General features: G+C 53.2%; 1 protein-coding gene across 1 annotated transcript in view; it reads left to right on the top strand.

Annotated features, from left to right (window-relative positions):
• Window positions 1-1,168: 1,168 nt before the first annotated feature.
• The window catches only part of znf804a (zinc finger protein 804A), a 49,610-nt gene continuing 38,236 nt past the window's right edge, over window positions 1,169-12,542 (top strand). The window contains exon 1 of the mRNA XM_036545845.1: window positions 1,169-1,475. Within this exon, the coding sequence (XP_036401738.1) occupies window positions 1,365-1,475 (111 nt within the window). The 5' untranslated portion in view covers window positions 1,169-1,364. The remainder of the gene's footprint in view (window positions 1,476-12,542) is intronic.

Genomic DNA, 12,542 nt, shown 5'->3' with positions numbered 1-12,542 from the left:
AGAGAGGCTTTATTTTTTTTTCACGCTGCTCCTCCTCGGCAGTTTTCAAACCTTGCGCTCAAACCAGCAGACCCCCCCCCCCCCCACCCCCTCGCGAAACCCGCCCCGGATGAAAATCAAGGTTGCCGTTTGATCTGCCGGCGAGCGCCAAATTATTTTGTCTGATCTGACTTTGGAGATGTGTTTTACAGAGATTTACTTGACATAAATAATTGAGCTCTGATAATCGCTCTTTTAATCAGCCAATTAACGGAATTATTTACGCTGGAGAGCTTTTCATTAGGATGCTCTGGAGACAGGAGGCAAGTGCAAACATGCAGCGTTTAGCACAAACAGCCTCGCAGGCTCCTCCGCCCAGCGTCTTCAGAAAGCCCTCTAATGCATATACATAATGAAAGATGAATTGGGGGGGGGGGGGGGGGGGGTGGAGGGGGGATCTTAAGGAAAAGCGTCCCTGAGATCAGGGGCCCAGCCAGGCAGCGGCAGCCAGCCCTCTACCTGCCCCGCTCAAGTCTGAGGGCGGATCTGCCACACAGCCCAGCGGAGAGCCGGAGGGAGGGAGAGCGAGAGAGAGAGAGAGAGGAAGGGGGAGGGATGGAGGGAGGGAGGGGAAGGGAGAGGGAGCGGCTCTGCTGCCTCCTGGTTGGTTGCAGAGCTGAGGCTGAGTCAGTGAATCTGGAGAGGCAGCGTGTGACAGATGCACTTCTCTCTCTCTCTCCTCCCTCTCGCTCTCTCTCTCTCGCTCTCTCTCTCTCCTCTCTTTCTCCACCCCCCCACAGAAGTCGGCATCAGAGCGGCGGCGGCGGCTCCCTCACTATTGGCTGGGCGCAGTGGACCGGCAAACGCAGGGGGGAGCGCGTATAACGGCATGCCCGAGCGGGCCGCGGAGTGCGGCGCGTCGCCTTCAGCCCGAGACGCCGGCGGAGAGAGCGGGAGCAGCAGGAGGACAGCGCAGTGAGGCAGCGCCGCCGACACCGACGCCGAGAGGGAACGGGGAGCGGGGAGGACCGCGCACGAGGGCACCGGAGGCAGGCTGAAGCCCCCCCACCCCCTCAACCCCCCGAGACACTCCGCAGGCTCCTCTCTCGCAATGCGCTGCGCTGTCTGAGGAGACCACCGACTCCCCCCCCCCACACACACACACACACACGCCGACCCCTCTCTCTGCTCCCACAGGGAGAAACTCCTCACTGCCCAATCGCAGGACTGACCCATGGCTTCAGCTTTCGGAGGCAGGGGGGTGCACCTCTGTTGATAAGCGGAGTTTCGGAGCTCCTCTGGCCCGGGACCACGGGCGCGCTCTCCTCCCTCCCCCGTCTGGACCGGACCGTGTGCACTCCGTGCATAGGAGCAGCGGGTCTTCCATGGCTTGTTACTACATCGTCATCAGCTCCACGCACCTCAGCAATGGGCACTTTCGCAACATCAAGGGAGTTTTCCGCGGCCCGCTCAGCAAGAACGGCAGCAAGAACTTGGTAACTACTCCTGCTTTGCCTTACCGTGCTGTGCTTGTGTCCAAGCCGCCCGCTCGCTCACTGTCAGAGGAGGGAGAGAGAGAGTGGAGCAGGGAGAACCAGGGAGACAGCGTACAAAGTTCAGGGGGAAAGCATGTGGGTGTGATAAACTTTGTGTGTGTGTGGGTGTGTGTGTGTGTGTGCGCGGGTGTACACATGCATGCGTGTGTGTGTTTGTGTCTGTGAGTGAGTGTGTGTGTGTGTTTGTGTCTGTGAGTGAGTGTGTATGTGTATGTGCGTTTACAGGTTTATGTGTGTTTTTGTGTGTGTGCAAGTATGTGTCTGTGCATGTTCACATGAGCGTGTGTGTGTGTGAGATAGGGAGAGAGAAGGTGTGTGTGTGATTGTGCCTGTGCACACGTGCATGTGTATGTGTGAGAGAGGGTGTGTGTGTGACTGCATGTACACATGTGCGTGTGTGTGTGTGTGAGTGTGAACACGTGCGTGTGTGTGTGATGTTCGGGTGGTGCAGCTCTCAGGGGTTAATTTTCATATTCATGATGACAATGTGTTGCGAGCGTTACAGATGGAAAGAATGTGAAATGTTCTGACCAGTGACCGTGTCATAATTCCAGACAGATGGATGGGGATGGCTTCAATCTCCATGCACGCAGATATAAGCGATGTCCTGGGATTCAGCCCTAATAGTTTTTTTAGAGGTTTAGCCTCTCGGTAATCCCTCTGTTTCCCAACTGGAGCCTCACATAATGCATTAATGCGCTTTAAATTTAGGACACAGCGATTGTGAAGCGGAACCGCAGAAAAAAAGGGAAGAACATTTAAAACATGTCAGTTAGATTTCATTTGTACAGAAACATGTGAGAGGCTTTTTTTCCTTTGTTCGGTGTGATGCCGGGGGAGTCTCAGAGACACCGATGTTCTGCCTTCCCAAATCGGCGTTTAAAGTGACGCTCCTGTAGGGTTCGCTTCCGAAGCTCTCGAGAGCGATTCCAAAGCGTGCCTCTGCTAATTACTTCCCATCCCTCTTTGCCGCACAACACCTCAGGAGTGCGGGGGCTTTTCCTGATGGCAGGCTCACCTTTTTTTAATTGGGGGGGGGGGGGGGGGCCCCGCGGTATGTGCTGGGGGGTCGGGGGAGGGGGCTCACTGCTCTCCTCAGTGTGAGAGTGGATCAGCGGAAGTCCTGGGTGGTACCGCGGTGAAACAGCAACAGATTGTTTCCAGTCAACAGGAAGGAGAAAGGCTCCCAGCCCCCCCCTCTCTGCCCATCCCCCCCCCCAGGCTGTCGGGGGGCTCAGCGCAATTATCCGACTCAATCCAGCCCTCACCCTCCAACGCTCCAGTGTGGTTCTTTACTGCCGGGAACCTGATGTCATTTAATCTAGAATTATGGGGGCTGGGAGTGAGGGGGGGGGGGCTGGGGGGGTGGGGGGGTGTTCCCCGCCTGCCACGGCACTGAGCCGCGGCAGATATATACGCCCCCCTCCGCTCTCCGCGGCGTATATTGCGGCCGTAAATCTGCTGGCTCCTGGGCGCACGCTGGGCGGCCAATCGGAAGGCGAGGTTTTACGGAGAGTTGCCCCGGACCCCCCCCCCCCCACACCCCCTGTATTGTGTATTTATTTGATGCATTGCCATCTGGCGCTGAGATCGCAGGGCGACTCGGTGAGAGAGAGCATTTTCCGTGGGAAGGTCCGTGTGGCTCCGCAGAGAGGGAGGCACCTGTGGACGGGCTCGCTGCCCCCCCCCGCATCGCCCTCCAGACCCCCCCACCTCCTCCCCGCGCTGCAGCGCACCGGTATCTGCCGTAACAGAGAGCCGCTCGCCTAAACTCATCTCCTGTAATTAGAGGCACTTACTCCCGTGCATCGTGGGGTCGCTGCGATTCCAAACGCTCCGCAGGGCAGGGGTGGGGGCGGGGTGGGGGGGGGCAGGCAGGGGCGGGGCTGGGAATCACCTGTTGATGCTTCCCAGGGAAACTGAGTCAGGACCCGCGCCACAGAGGGGGGTGAGATGAGGAAGTCGCAGGCAGACTGTGAGCTCCTGCCTCTCCCGCGGCAGCAACGGAGGGGCTGCATCGCTCTGCTCGCACCCCCTCAAACGCAGTTACAGTTATCGTGCTATCAGTTCATACAGCTGGTGGTGATTTTAGGTTAAGTACCTGGCCCAAGGGTACCGCAGCAATGCCCTAATGGGGAATCAAACCAGCAACCTTCCGCTTACGAGCCCTGCCTCTGTGCTCTGCTCGTACGCGTTAGTCTGCAGTCACCTGGTGCGTTAGTCATGTCCACGGCGACGGGGTAGCCACCAAACAAAAAGGGGAATCTCCAGGCATGCTGAAAACAAACTGAGCCCCCCCCACCCCCACCCCTGACTCTGTGTGGCATTGCACTAAAGGTCGCCAGCTGTTACTGTTAGTGCGAGGTTTAACTTCACATCATGTGGCCGCTGAGCGAATGACGCTCGAACCGGACCCCCGACAACCACAGAATCACTGTGACTCACGGGGACTGTGTGAGGGGTGTGGGCAGGAGAGAGACCTCCGCCCACACCCCTCCCAGGGAGCCCATAACAGAAAGCAGCTCTTTCCTTCACTCACGTCTCTCTGCTTTTCCACTGAGCTTAGATGGGATAGGGAAATCGTTTCGGACGGTCTGTTACCAACACGCCCTCCAGCCTCCCTCCATGTGCACCGCCTGCGTTTGACCGAAACAGGAGGGGTGGTCAGCAGTGTTAAAAAAGACAGCGGTTGTCGGACGTCCCTCTCCGTCACTCAGAATCCCGCTGTCGTCGCAGGCCCTGCTCAGTATGTGAGGAAGAGAGCAGTTTATCTCAGTGTCATTGCGTTTTAGCAGGAAACAGATAGCAGGGGCCGGGTGGGAGCTCGCCGCGAGAGTGGGCGGAGCTCGGGAGCCAGTCCCAGCCGCTGTCAGACCGCGCCTGAGCGATGGATCGGCAGCGCTGTTTTTCTCTCTGGCTGTCGTGAATATGCATATGGCAGAGGTTATCTGCGCCGGCCCTTATCGATTTCCCTTCCCAGCCAGGCTCGGGCCGCATAGCTCCTGCCGAGCCCCGCCCCCCTCCCGCCGGGAGCGACATCATCGCCCATTCACATGGAAACGCACACCGCCTGTGCTATTAATGTTCTCTCAGCGTTTGTCCTACCCCCCCCCCAACACTTAGGTTCTGTATATGTCCTCTGCCCCAAACTGAAACAAGGTTGTAAGTTCCTTAAATAATCATGAGAGAGACTCTGTGGAGTTGACCCATTTCATTACATTATTGTCATTTATCCAGAGCAGCTTACATGGTTTACAGTTTTTACACATTATCCATTTATGCAGCTGGGTATTTACTGAGGCAATTTTGGGTTAAGTACCTTACCCAAGGGTACAGCAGCAGTGCCCGAGTGGGGAATCAAACCTGCAACCTTCCGGTTACCAGCCCTGCCTCCATGCTACATGAACCCTGGCTTACATTCACAGAGTGCGCCATTGTTGGGTTCTGTAACAGGGCACTTTTCTTGCTGCTTGCACGCGATGCTTCTTTGAACAGCGGGCTGCATGTTTGGATTTTTTAACGTGTAGCCTTGACACCTTGTCCCCTGCAGATGTGTGACCCGGGTGTGATGTTAGGGGGGGGGTGGGAGGGGGCGTGGCCCTCCTCCTCTGCAGCTCCGCTCTCCCCTCAGTGCTGCACCCCGCAGAGCCCCCCAAAAGAGCGCCTTCCCCTGTGTTCCTCCGCACCCCTCTGGCCTGTCGGAGCACCAGCGTCTGCAGCCCTTATCTGGAAGCATTCAGTCTGAATGTGAGCAGCGTAGGCACAGCATCGGCCAGTGCTTTTCCCCCTGAGGGGCAGAGCCAGGCCCTCGCTGTCAGTATACACCGGGCAGCGCTGCGCTGTATAAGTCCTGATTTATATACGTTAGGAGCGATTCGTTTCACTCCAGCCTCATTTGTCTCTCCGCTCTTCTCCGGAGGAACTTAAAGCTGTTTAATGCTGCTGAACCTGATTCAGTGAATCCAGAGGAAAACTCATCACACGTGCGCGCACGCACACACACACACACACACACACACACACACACACACACACACACACTCTGTTCTTTTGTCATGGCTGGGGATGCACCTAAAGACAGGGCTCCACGTGTGTCTGAATGCAGCAGATGTGCAGAACAGCATGTGCTGTCTTGGCCAACAGGCACACAGGAACACGGGACCCCTCTCCTCCAGCCTGTCTGTTACATCCCAAGCAGCACAGAGAAACCTTTCCCCTGGAATGTGTGTATGTTGCGCCCATCAGCCCCCCACCCCCCCACCTCACTCTCCGGTCCAGAGACAGCTGTTTCCCCCCAGATTCGCCCTGCCTTCGTTCACAGCCCGGACAGACGGGAGTTTATTCATATTCTGGAGAGGGAGGACTGCTGGTTATTCGCTTAACCCGTTTCAGTCAAAAAAAAAAACACTTCCTGAACCACCAGGGTGAAAGCCAGGTCTTCTGTGATGGAATCTGACCCGCGTATTGTACAGTGACCGGGTAAACAGCATCAGTGCCTCCCAGGTTGTCTCTCCTGATTTGCTGTGGTCTGTAATTCATGCATGTGCCTCCTGAAGGCTCAGTGCTTCGCTCAGGTGAGAGTCCGAGGCACCTTTCCATGTTTAAACCCACCCAGGTAACAGGTAAAGGGAGCAGTGCTTTGTCATTATCCTGAGTTGATGCAGCACTGCTGACTGTGTTCGTCTGGGATAATTATGGCATGGCTCTCGTTTAAATGCCGAGCTCCTGCCCCCTTTAGCTGCTGATTGACGGCTGTTTGATTAGCATAGACTCGCATGCTGTTTCTGGTTGTAGTGCTCTGTGAGCTTTCTGCAAGGCTGTTTCCTCTGCGTCATGCTGATCTCCAGGACCCAGGTTTCATGTGTGCGTGTGTGTTTCTCTGTGTGTGTGTGTGTGTGTGTGTATGCGAGCGCGTAAGTGTGTGTACGCAGGGCAGGCTCGGCGACGAGGCCCCGGTTTCTCCGCAGACGGCGTAATAACGATGTTAAATCACTACCTTTGGATTTCTCCCGTTTCCACTTCCCAAACAAAGCGGCTCAGGAGCCAATTCAGCAGCTCATAAATGTGCTAATCCTCTGCCTTCTCCCAGAGGTGAACTCATTCACACCCCCCCTCCCCGCCCCCCCCAAAGGATAAACAGAGTATTTATGAGTCACAAATGCCCAGCAGGGTTTTATTGTGGGGCCGCCGATGTGTCATAACACCAAAATTACACAGTATCGTGGGGCGTCTAACCCTTCTATACTACTTCTCTCAGCTGAGCTGAAATTGTAAAATGAAATCTTTCTGGCCGCGCACTGCACCCGAGAGCCCTGGCTCCGCTATATGGATTGTTATTGTTTACGGTAATAAATATCGAAATCTCTCCAAACAAAGTGGAGCCTTCCCGAATGGGTGTAATTTTCCTCCCTTGGCATCAGACCTTATATCGAGTCTCATTGGGAAGCGGCGAGAATCACTTCCCGCTCTGAAGCTGCAGAGCTCTACATGAACTGAGGGGATGTTTCTTCTGCTCTTTTTTTTTTTTTTGTTGAATGGAGGCACCCCGTGTAGGGAGAGTATACGTGCCCTTTGTAACCGTGGAAACAGACCTGCATCTAAAGGGCAGCCCCTGAGGTCGACCTCCTTCCGTCTCATTTCTCATTGGCCGCTACCATGACACGCCCCCACCCGCTGACCTCACAGGCCGGAGCTCCCGCCTTTCCCTTCCTGGGTCAGTAACGCAGGAAGTCAGGCACAGAGGATGGGCGTGGGAAGCGGGCAGAGATGGCAGCATCCCTCTCTCAGGAAGGTGAAGTGTTTGGAGAGAGAGCGTGCCGTGGTCGTGGAGATAATTGAACAAGCTCCCATCGCTCCTCTGAGCTCCTTGCTGCAAAATCACTGAGAGCTCATTATGATCGCTGCTCACTTTAACTGATATTACAACACTGAGCACCCAGGCTGTTCCTCTCCACACGTTTGCCGTCTGCCCTCCTGGATCAGGTGCAGTCAGACCTGTTTTTTGCTGGGGGTTTAGGAAAAGCAGGCAAGCTAAGCCCTGGCGCAATGCAGACACGAGAGGATTCTGACCAGCAATGAAGTGTCTGCAACGATTCAGGCTGACTCTCTGCACAGTGCCTGTCTAAATGAGGTCCATACTGGGCTTTATTACATTGAACAAAATGAACAAATAAAATCACATTTCACCTCTCTTCAAATCAGTCATCATAAATATAACCACAACATTTCCGAATAATTGCTTAAACATTAAGTGTGTTTGTTCCATACTGCAGTGCTTTTTAATGCACCCTGTCCTGCAGAGGGTTGTTATATTGGAGAGAGCGGCTCTGGCTGCACTGCGCATTTGAGTGACAGGCGTGGAAGCGCAGCGCGCAGAGTACAGAGGGTTTTTCCCGCTCTCGTACAGCTGGCACTGAGAGCGCTCTAAAGCTGGAGCTGGAAGCAGCGGTGCTCTGGCGGTGTGATGGCGGTGCTCTGGCGGTGTGATGGCGGTGCTCTGGCGGTGTGATGGCGGTGCTCTGGCGGTGTGATGGTGGAGTGATGGCGGTGCTCTGGCGGTGTGATGGTGGAGTGATGGCGGTGCTCTGGCGGTGTGATGGTGGAGTGATGGCGGTGTGATGGTGGAGTGGCTTTTTTTGTGCAGCGCAGACTTGCTGCATTTGACTGACGATCTGATTGTTGCATTGCATTTAAAAACAGGGTCAGTATGAGTTGAAGGCATTGATTTCAACACATATAACTATGAAAATGGGGAACTATAAAATGTCAAAAAATTGTGATAAAAAAGAAATTTGGGTTTAATCGGTTTGTTTCAAGTATTGCTTCAGTTTTAAAATATGTCTAAAGCAATTGAACCAGCAAGATAGCTAACTCTAATTATTAACATTTTTGCAGTTCCTAGGTAGCTACTGTAGTTTTATAATAACAGCCACAATAGAGCAACCTTCATATGCATAAAAATCAGTCTAGACTCTCCAATTATCAAAGTCAATTTTGTTAATTGTAAATTTGTCACTTTTGTTAATTATAAGCATTTCTGTATTCTTTTGAAGACAAACTGATCCAACCAAGACAGACTGCTACAGTACGTGGCTGGTTTGAGGGGGTCTGTGTGTGTTGTTTTAAAAAAGGAAAAGACAGAAGGAAGCGCTCATCGCTGAGAGCTAGCGCAGGTGTGCGCGTTTCTCGTATCTCGTCAGCGGCGAGAGTTTCTGCGGTTCCTGTGAACAGCTCCCGGGTAACGCGTTGCGCATGAGACCGCGCGGGCATGTGCCGAGCGAGTGGGCGTTCGCATGCCTCCCACCTCTTTCCCACCAGAGGAATTTTAAAGAGGACAGCGTCGGCTCCTCGGCTGCTGTACGAGTCAATTAATTTCAGCCGCGCTGTCCCCCGTCTGAGACGCGCTCGGCACCGAGTCCGCGCCGCCCCGCTTAACGAGGTGAGATCGCGATGCGTTTGATTCCGTCGGAGGAGCGCGTCCCCCCTCACGCGTCTCAGCGCAGAACAGGTGACGCGCTAGCGCTCCCGTCTCCCGTCTCTCTCAGGGAGAAGTGTTTGAAGTCCTTATTGGGGGTGGTTAATTATTCAGCAGTCCTCCACTTCAATTTCTTTGCCAATATGGAGCTGGACATCAGTACCCTCCTCTCCAGACGGCAGAAGTCTTAATCAGCCATCATTCAAAGAGTCTGAACAGGCCCGGGGTCAGTTTCTGGGAATGGTAACTCAGGAGTGTTTTATATTTTCAGTATACAGTAACTGGTGTTATTCTCCACAGCTAATGTTTCAGGAACACAGACCTCACATTAATTATTAAAGACAGGAGGCACTGACTCATGACTGGGAACTTGCAAAATGCTAAATAAATAAATAAATGGCCACAGAGAAGCAATCACAGTATTCAATCAGTGAGGTTTGGGTAATCTGAGGGGCAGACAATACATTTGAATCTGTGATGTGTCAAAATCACATTGTATACCAATTCAGGTTTACATGATTTGAACACAGTCTGTGTGTGTGTGTGTGTGTGTATGCCTGTATGAGAGACAGCCTCATTGCCAGGTCAGTGGGCTGTGGTCTGTGTAGGGCAGGGGGCTCGGCTGGGGTTTGATGTAACCGCTGTAAAGAGGGTGACGATGGATTGGGAGTCACCCGGGGGGGGGGGGGGGCTGCAGGGCGCTGTCTGTCAGACTCACCTGCCACACCGCTGCCCAGAGACGCGCCGCGCTCCCTGACATTTAGGACAGCCGTCCCTGGCGTTCGGCTCCTCCCCGCCCTGCACTCCCCCTGCCCGCCTTGGTATTTCAGGAAGGTTATTTTTGAAAATGTCTCGGAGCAGGGTCAAAATAAGGACTGGCGCACCAGCTCCCCGTTTCATCATTAAAGCTGCTTTTATGATCCTGTATTCCAGAAGCGGCCGTACTGAGCTGCCGGTGATTGATTTTCTTTATTTACTGATAGGAGTATTGACCAAAGCAGGGAGGATTCTTGGAGGTTTCTGTTATGCCCTTGGAAGGGAGCCATAAAGAAATCATTTGAGGGGGGCATTCCTGAGGTCTCGATAAATAAATAAAGCGCCTGGCCTTCAGAGAGGCTACAAACACACACAAGTTGCACGTGAAACAGCAGACCAGGGCCTTCCCCTGACCTCTGACCTCTGCGGGGCTCTTATTTCGAGGGTCCTCAGAGGGTCCTCATCGTCGCCTTCTCGCATTTGTCCATCTGCTGCACGTTTATTTCATTATGCAGCACCCGAGAGACTCACGAAGCCGAGCGGTTGACCCCTGACCCCTGAAATCTGTAGCTTGTCACATTTTTATGAGCGCTGAAAGCCCGCGGTGTCTTCCTGCCCGGATTACTGGAAGTGACCGTGATTGGACCAATTTCATGCCGCTGTGGCTCTGTGCCTCTGAGCCGCCAGCCCTTTCATGACCTGCAGAGAGAGCTAATGCAAAGAAAGGCATGGGAGAAAATGTAAGCGGCACGATCAGACAGGAGGAGAGTATCACTGCGGCTTGCTGCACCTATTTGGTTACAGTGTTCATCACTGTGTGGCACAAAGATAAGGGAAAGAGTGTATCTGTGTGTGTGTGTGTGTGTGTGTGTGTGCGTGCGTGTGTGTGCGCGCGCATATGGTGTGTGTGCGTGTGAGTGCACATATGTGTGTCCATGTATGTGGCATGACTGCACAACTCTGCCTCGGAAACCGCCCCCCATCACGTTGATTGAAGCACTTACTGTCAGACACTTGAGCCTGTTTGATTGGTGTCTGGTTTGGGGTTTAGGGGCTCCCCTGTTGAGGTGGCACTTTTTGCAGCGGGTGGCACATTCTCCCATGTCTCCTTCTGACCGCGGTCCTGTGCCATACCCAGATGGTGCACCTTGTGGTAACCCTCCTAATCTCCGGGCTGTGATGCGATTAGCGGAGCTGATGTTCCTCTTTTATTATTTTGCTGATTTTTTAAGCCTCTCTGTGTTTGGTGGATGGGTGGCATAGAGGCGTGCCAATCTCAGTAAGCCCCTCCAGCCGGATCTCTGATAGCAGCTGTGGTTCGGGAAATAAGGGTTGCAGTGTAGCATAGTGGTAAGGAGCAGGGCTCGTAACTGAAAGGTTGCTGGTTCAGTTCCCTGCTGGGGCACTGCTGCTATAGCCCTGGGCGATGTAGTAGAGTTGCCTTAGTAAATATCCAGCTGTATAAATGGGTAGCATATAAAAACTGTAACCTGTAATCCCCCGCTGGGGCACTGCTGCTGTACCCTTGGGCCAGGTACCTAACCAGGTGTATAAATTGTAACCTATGGAAGTTGCTCTGGATACATTTGGTAAATGCCAGTAATGTAATAATAATAATAAGTCTGGGCGGCTTTATTGGCGAACGGGTGCAGATCACCCGGGCCCGCAGATTGTAGCTAAATGCAGGGCTTTAAACATATGCACACTTATAAATGGTTGCTCATGTAGTGAAGAGAGGAGAGGCTCTTCAAGAAGAGCCTCACCTTTAACTCATTTAAAAAAGAGCATCTTTTCTTCCTCTTTTCTTCACGGTCTCCCTGAGTGTTTTCTCCCGTTTAGTTTTGTGCCCAGGGCTCAGATGACATCAGCATCAAAGCAGATAAAGCCGCGGGTGATTTGTTAGGCCAGCCCGGCAGCGGCTTCGTTAGAATTCTCACATTGATAAAACATTGATTTTTCCTTCTCGGGGCTCCTGTTTAATCTGCCTTTGAAAGGGTTTCGGCGGTAATGGCGGTGGAAGGATGCTCAGCAATATGCCTGGTCAGCGCGTCAGGGTTCTGCGGCGTCGCTGTGTAAATTAAAACACTCCTGCTGGGAGGAACAGCTCCGCCGCGCAGCCACTTCTTATTTGCAGTGTGTGTGTGTGTGTGTGTGTGTGTGTGTGTGTGTGTGTGTTTGTGTGCACATGTGGACGCGTGCAAGCGTGCATACATGCTTGTGTGTGCATGCATGTGTGTGTATCTGGGAGTGTGAGTATGCGTGCGTGCATGCATATGTGTGTGTGAGTGTATATGGGTGTGTGTGTGTGTGTGTGTGCATAGCAAACACGTGTGCTTTTGTGCATGTGCGTAGGTATGTGGTGTGTGTGTGTCTTTGTCACTGTGTGTGTGCATTTGTGTGTGCGTATGAGTGTGTAACTGTTTGTGCCTGTGTGTGTCTGTGCGTGTGTGTATGCACGTGTTGCTGTGTGTTTGATGTGATCACCTCTGCCGTTATTCCTCATTGCCTCACACATGTTCCCCTTAATTCCCTCTGTTAGCGCCTCCACAGTCAGGCTCCTGGGATCAGGTGATTTGTTACATTTCGCTCTCAGTTTGCGGGGTGCACTCTGTTTAACTTAAGAAGCGCCGCACCATGCTGATGAACGCATTATCGTTATTTGGGCTTAAAGTGGTGCACAGCCAACGCGGGCATTATTTATGATCATTTCTTGGACAACAAGCGGCTTATTTGTATGATAATGGCTGTATTTTATGTGCATGAATTATACTGCGCTG

Source organism: Megalops cyprinoides, chromosome 14 (assembly GCF_013368585.1).
Source record: "Megalops cyprinoides isolate fMegCyp1 chromosome 14, fMegCyp1.pri, whole genome shotgun sequence".
Lineage (NCBI taxonomy): Eukaryota > Metazoa > Chordata > Actinopteri > Elopiformes > Megalopidae > Megalops > Megalops cyprinoides.
Note: the sequence above shows the minus strand (reverse complement) of the source record. Positions and strands in the feature narration are given on the sequence as shown.